At 41.6% G+C, this 7,197-nt stretch overlaps 1 protein-coding gene across 1 annotated transcript in view; it reads left to right on the top strand.

Annotated features, from left to right (window-relative positions):
- Positions 1–7,197, top strand: part of PER3 (period circadian clock 3) — a 23,599-nt gene that overhangs the window by 11,544 nt on the left and 4,858 nt on the right. Inside the window, 7 exon segments of the mRNA XM_017735067.1 lie at positions 346–633; positions 1,246–1,497; positions 2,021–2,757; positions 3,867–4,005; positions 4,578–4,755; positions 5,379–5,529; positions 7,043–7,194. Coding sequence (XP_017590556.1) covers positions 346–633; positions 1,246–1,497; positions 2,021–2,757; positions 3,867–4,005; positions 4,578–4,755; positions 5,379–5,529; positions 7,043–7,144 — 1,847 coding nt within the window. The 3' untranslated portion in view covers positions 7,145–7,194.

Genomic DNA, 7,197 nt, shown 5'->3' with positions numbered 1-7,197 from the left:
TGTACTGACAATCATATTAGAACCACAAACTGATGTGGGTTTTTTTTAATATGTCTCTGTTGTGTGTTCCAAGGTTTGTCCACTTTTAAACTGTTGTGTTGCTAACAGTATTTTAGTAAATATTTGCTTAACTTGCCTAGATCTCCCAGTTAAACATAAGCTAAAATGTTAAGTCTTTGAATGTAGAATGCATCAAAAGAACTTTTGTTTATTGTTGTTAAATGAACCTTCTGTTGCTCACTCATTTTATGCCACATTTAGTATGTGCTGACATTGCACTGGCATGTAAATGTTTTTTTAGTATATAAGACTGTCTTACTTAATAGTCTGCATAGTTGCTGGTTATTTCTGAACCAGTGAGACTTGGTGAATCGGGAGCATAGTGCTTGGAGTGGAATTCCATGTAGAAACTTTGTCATTTGCCAATAGATACTGCTATGCTGTCAGCAGTTGAGTCCCACACGCCAATATCTGCTGGTCTGGAAGAGACGCTGAAAGACCAGACAACTGCAGGCATGGTGGGAGCTCCTCTGGCAGACCTGACCCTGTCCAACAAGGCTCCAAGTGTCATGTCTGTCACCAGCCAGTGCAGCTACAGCAGCACTATAGTGCATGTCCCACACCCTGAATCAGGTACTGTTCACACTCACAAAACACTGACTGGTATTTAAATTTACACAATGTTTCCAGCCTGAAGTACATGGTGAGGAAGTTTTGTCCTTTTAAGATACATCCTCAATGAATGAGAATTCTGAAATGCTAAGGTACTTCTCAGGGCGCTGTGAAGAAAAATTTGAGCCTGGAAGTTTTGAGAGTATTTTAGTAAAATAGTTTTAACAGACTGCACTGTTTCCTTTCCCCTTGAACTTCATTGCATATACTTCAGACACAACAATGTGCTTTTAGCCATTGAGGATTCAAATAAAAATTACTATTGAGCCAATGTTACTTCATTTTAATGCAGAAAGAAGCAAAGAAATGAGTATCTAGCTGCTCTTGCACTAAGAAAATATGAAGAAAAGTGCCTCTAACTTCAGAGGGAATTTGAAGTTTTCCAGACCATGCACAGTAATTTGCTCAGTTGATTTTAGTGTAACTGTATTTGAGTGTAAAGGGTGTTTTCTCCCCATGCCTCTGGTCAGTAGCTCAGACAAGGTTGTTTTCTCTGTAACACTCTGGGTGTTGTGGGAGTTGACACCAGAAGGGCAGAGAAGAGAGTGATTTTATTTTCTTCCCTCTTCAAAGAAGTGACTACGATGGAGGATGCTGCCGTTGGAAGTGAACAAATTGAGCTGCCTCCTGTGAATGCTCAGAGTCTTGCAGTGCTGCCTGAGGACTTAAAGCCAGTTGGGCTGACAAAAGAGACATTGTCAGCCCACACTCAAAAGGAGGAGCAGAACTATGTTGACAAGTTCCGACAGAGGGTCTTGCTCTCTCCGTTTAGGACTTACCTTCAACAAGGAAGCAGAAGTAACAACAGACATTCCTGTGGCCAAGGTAGGAAGCAGCTTTGAGAAATAAAGACTTGTTAGATGACTTACAAAGACCAACCTAGCCATGGAGTTTGGTTCTCCTTTGTATAATTTAATGAGTGTCTTATTGTGGCTGCAAACAGAATGCTTCCTTTGGATTGCCAAGATTTGACAGCAGCATTGCCCACTCAGAAGGCCTGCTCCATCTTGGATCTTGTTATCTTATACTTTTCACAAAGCAGATAGTTACTGTAATAAACCCTGCAAATCCCAGGTAGTTTGTTGCCTCCCCTTGAAAGAATGTAAAAGATCTGATTGGGATAAGCCAAAGTGATCTGTAAGAAAATTGATGACATGAAGGAAAATATTGTAGATATGTCAGCAAATCCATCACTGGCATTTGGAAGAATTATCCAGAAGAAAGTCAGCTCTCTGAATAAGCCACAGTCATTTATCTAGGTGTTTTTCTCTTTTTTTTTCCCCCTCTTTTTTTTTTTTCCCCTAGGCCTATCATTTCAGTGAGTATGTTTATTTTTCTTCCTCCTTAGGCGATTCCCCTTCAAAGCAGATGAGCCCAGCTAGCTGTAAAAAAGGAAAGCATGGAAAATTCAAGCGCCAGAAACCTCAGAGACAATGCTCAGATAGCCACTCTTCTAGTAAAAATAGAAATAGTCTTCCATGTGAGAAGAGAACAAATCAGAAACAGTTGTTCTCTCCCTCGGAAGTGTCCTATCTGAGCTCCTCCAGTCGTAGTGTCCATCCTCCTGTGGGATTTCCTGTCTATTCGGATCCAGTGTCTACTTTTCCAGCCTCTTCTGGAGGAGAGCAGCTTGCCCTTCGCTCATTACAACCTCAGTCCATGTCTTCATCACAACTATGCTGTGGAACACAGTCATACCCAGTCTTTTATCCCCCAAACATAGGCACATTTATGGCTGTATTTTTTCAGGGTTTCCCCATGTATGCTCAGATGCCTCAACATGTCTTTCTCCCTAGCCCTCAGTGTGTTTATCCCCCCTCTTCATACCCATGCACCACACTACCCCCAGCCCCCGCTCCTTGTGCTCCATCACCAGTAGCACCACACTCTGTGGATCAGCCCTTTCCAGCCTCTCCTCACTCATCCGTGGAGGACCAGCAAGAGGGCCAGTGTGACCAGGCCCTACTGCTGAGCAGCTCACGGAGCAGCTCCCCACTTCAGCTGAATTTGCTTCAAGAAGAGCTGCCAAAACCTATGGAGCTTTCCATTAGTGCTGATGTTAAGCCACATGCAGAAGATAAATGCGTAAGTAAAAAAGATTTTTCATGTAGAGAAGAAACTGATTTTCAGTGTTCTGTCACCAGAACCATTGGTGATGATCTGTGTGTCACGGACACAGATTTTGTTAGCTGCTTTTTCTGTTGGCTGTGCTATGTAGGCTGCAGATCACAAATAGCACAGGAGGTGGAGAAAGCAGTTTATACTTGTGCTTATGGGAACTTGTACCACTATAGTGTTGGCACTTAGTAAATGACAGAAATGTGAGATCTTCTGGTCTAGGCTGCCGCAAGCTGCTTCTGCTCAGCATTTTGGCAGCAGCCTCTTCATTGGAACTGTCAGCTAGAATTTGGGGTTTGGGGCTTTTATGCATGTGGAACTTGGTTAGTGCTGCACAATTTGCATCCTTTTTCACCCAGTCCCACAGTCTCTGTGGAGAACCAAAACAAAGGGAAGATACTCTTCTAATTACTCCCTCTGTCTCCCAGGGATGCAGCTAATGAAAGAAGAACAGGGATCCGTGTGGGTCGGTTTCCATACATGGGCATAGAAAAGGCCTCTCCAACTTCCGCGGTAAACTCAGAGGCAGGAATCTGAGCTCTGCAGGCAAGGAAAAAAATGTTGCCTCCTGAATCCAGATTGGGCTGGAAAGGCTGGATCAGCTGAAACTGCAGGGTAGGGTCCTGAAAGGGGAGCTGGTGTACCTGGAGCTGCTGAAGCCATTGCTTCACATAGTGAATCAGGGGAAGACTCTCTCATTTTCCCTGTAGTGCACCTTTGCTTGATGCGTATGGCTGCTTCATGCCATGTAACAGGATGTGAAGGGAACTGACTCCTTCTCTCTTGTCAGCAGAAAATGTTAACTTTATGTAACAGTACAATATCCTGACAAAGTGGGGAAGGATCTACAGCAGAAACCAGTAAACTAGAGTTCAGATGCTTGTTGATTTTCACCCATGCAGAGTGTTATCCTGAGTTCTAAACCGCCACTCATTTTCAGAGCTAGAAACTCCAAACCTGTTGAATTGATATGAGAACTTGGTCAACGTGTGACAAATTCAATAGCTGCATGAATTTCCTTTTGCATACTTAAATGTAACTTCTGTGGATGTTTTGGATCTGCTTTTTGTCTCCAGGATAATGATCCAGAAGATAGTGGTAACAGTGCTGCTCTTGAATTTCCTGACCGCTTGTTGTACGACGACTCACAGTTTGGATCAGCTTTGTCTGGTTCTTTAGGCTCTAGCTTCAACGAGGTTTCTGGTCATGGCACAGGTAGGGAAGTCCAAGATTTAGGTATTTGGTGCTAGATGGCTTGCTAACACAATAAATAGCAAGATACTCTATTGGGGATGGGAAATCCATGTAAGAAGATCTTTTACTTTTCACCAGCTTTCAGTGTTTGAAGCCAAGTTTTTTTCAGTCTTTTTCCAACTGTAGTTGGAAATATGTGTCTAAGAAGCTAATGATTTAACCTGGAAGGCACTCCTTTCATTTTTCTCATTATCACTTTTCTCTGCATTAGATAATGGTTTAGATCTTACTTGACTGGAGGTAAATCTGCATAGAGCAGGACCTCTCAGAAACAGAAGTTTAGCCAATTAATTTTGAGAAAAGCGAATAGAGCTTTGGAGATCTTGAATAACTTAAGAGAATGCACTTTATCTTTGAATTCTCAATAGGTAGTAATTGCTAGAGCAATAATCTGGGAATACCTGTGTTTGTATTACAGAAGTAACTTGCAAGAATACACTGGTGGTGTTGTACTTTTTGTGCTGAATTACTGGGATTTTCCAGGCATCTGCTTCTTTTTTTTTTTTTTTTCCTTCCATGGTCATTCTCAGCAGGTAGTGGGAAAAGCGGCAAGTATTTTGCCAGTAATTGTTCTTCTGAAACTTCCAAAGAAGAGAAGAATCAGGAAGCAGAAGAAAAAGGGACAGCTTATAAATCGAAACATGAGTCAGCCTGGGTGATGATGGATCACACACCTGAACGAGTTCAAATGAATTACCAAATGCCAAACAGGTTGGAAAACATCAACAATTTCTGACGTGTAGTTTGGAATTGTGCATGGAACGATAGGATTAAAGTGAGACTGTCAAAACAGCACACATACCAGTGAAACTTCAAGAAGTTGTATTGCATTATTTTTGTGCAGTTTAGGCTTGGTTATGTACTTACTTTTGTCTATTTTTTTCCCATTCCCCCCACCAGTTACAATAAGGTAACATGTAACCTTTTTTGCTGAAGTATTAATGGAATCGGTTATTGTTCTGCACTTTGAATGCATAAGGGGGTAAAAGTACAGGTTATTTGCAAGTTGCTTGCAATTAGCTTACGTATAATTTGTAATTGGATTCCATATTAAAAAAAGCACCATATAAGGCCATAAAGCAAAACAAACATCCCCCCACCCCCCCAAACAACCAAAAGCTCCCAACAAAGCCAACAGCAAACAAACCCCAGACTGTTAGCCCAGTGTTGAAAGCAGCCTTACAAAGCAAATAAGGTACAAAGTACAGTCCCCTTTCAACACTCAATGCTGTCTGGGCTTTAGCCATAGATTGTGGTCAAGAGACTCTCACAACGTCAGTGCCTGTCTTGCTTCATGTAGTAAAGCTGTGTTCATAGGTGTCTCTTCCCTACAGAATCAAAGAGGAGGTTCTAAAGCAGGATCTGGAGAAGCTGGCAGTCATGCAAAAGCAGCAGCCTTGGTTTACAGACGGGCAGAAGAAGGAGCTTGCAGAGGTGCACACTTGGATCCGGACCCAGACTGTCCCCCTGCAAATCAGCACACAGGTGAGCAGTGGGAAAGGACTCTGGAGATCATCCCTGCCTTGGCCAGCCCAGGCATTTCCAACCAGTGCTGGGTTATGGATGTCAGTATAAGCAGGAAATGAGCTTGATTATGCTAGCCAGATGAGAAATGCCAACATACAGGTCTTGCCATTGTATTTTTTTTTTTCCCCAAAACATGCAAATTCTGTACAGGAACCACCAGTAGCAAAGTTCTTTCAGTCACAGTGTTGGATGAATGGGAATAGTGTCATGATCTCATGTAAGGCATCTAGAGTTGTTTTTGCTGTTGGTATTAAGTCTTTTGCTCTTTTTCTTTTAAAATTTTTGCTATAATTGAGTAGTATATAATGCTGGGATATCAGTAAAAATTAGAGCAAGTGTGTTCAGGAAGCTGAAAAATGCTCAGTCACAGAGGAGGGTCAGGTGTATTGTAAGAAACACAAAAATAGCCAGGTTTTGGTAGGTGTATTCATTCATTTAATCTTATACTTGATTATTATAGCTGGTATAACTCTTGGGCACTCTGCTAAACTGCTTCTGATTTGTATTAAAGTGTATCAGAGAATGTCCTAATCAGTTTAAAGTGCTCCCAGGTGCTATGGAGAACGGCAAGACAGATCCAGTCCCACAAAGAACTAGAGCTTCAGTGTTGAATTGAACAGAAAATGTTAAGGCTGTGTTCATGTACTTGTGCAGCAGAAAAATCTCGTGTCTGTTTTAGCACTGCATGCTGGGCTAGGGTTGTCAAATGTGGCGTTCTGAGATGTGGTATTTATTCTTAGAGAAGGAAAACTAAGACATGTATGTCCTTGGCTATGGAACAAGACCAGAAAATTAGTCTTTGTTTTCCTAATACCTCATTGATCAAAATCATGTGTCCTGTTGTGGTTAGGAACACTGTGTTTGATTCAGATAGCAAAATTACGTCCAGTGATCTTGTAGAAAATTCTGTTGAATGTTTATAATCTCAAATGTTAGGAAATGTATTGATATGCAAGCAGAAAGTCATGTTTCCAGTGCAGATTGTGAATTTGCAAATACAACTAGGCTTCTGACAGTAGCAAGAAATACAGAACTTCTGTTTGGAAACTTTATTTCAATATTGTACCATTTCTCAAGAACAAGAAAAATGTGGTCTATCAATACACTCAGGCATTTGAGCTGTTTTATGTTGGTCAGTGTTGTTGCTGTTCAGGCTGCAGTCCAAATCTTCAATAAGGAGCTTGCTTATAAAGCTGAATGATAAGGTCTTCAAATTCAAGAAGGTCACATGCTTTTGTATCTCAAAGGTAGAACTGTATGTTCCACTAACTAAATTAATTAATCTCTGAGGCAAAGTAAATTGCAGGTGCAAGTATCTGCAAGATACCTGTATAATCTCTGCTCTCAGAGAGATCTCACCCCATTGGTGAGAAGTTTCAAGAGATTGTAATGTATCATTCCATAGGATTTGACCTTTTGAAATACACTCATAAGAAGAATTGAAATGACTATTACTTGCTCCTTTTCAAAGGGCTGTGTTACGTGTGACAGCAGGGAAGCGAGTTGTGAGGCTGCAGTGGCTGATGACAGCGTGGAAAACAAGGGAGAGCCACCCCCAGTCGTGCAGCGCTGAGGACATCAGCACCTGTGTCAGTGCAACTGCTTGGTGTAATTCCCATCCTCTTT

Source organism: Corvus brachyrhynchos, unplaced genomic scaffold (assembly GCF_000691975.1).
Source record: "Corvus brachyrhynchos isolate BGI_N302 unplaced genomic scaffold, ASM69197v1 scaffold395, whole genome shotgun sequence".
Lineage (NCBI taxonomy): Eukaryota > Metazoa > Chordata > Aves > Passeriformes > Corvidae > Corvus > Corvus brachyrhynchos.
Note: the sequence above shows the minus strand (reverse complement) of the source record. Positions and strands in the feature narration are given on the sequence as shown.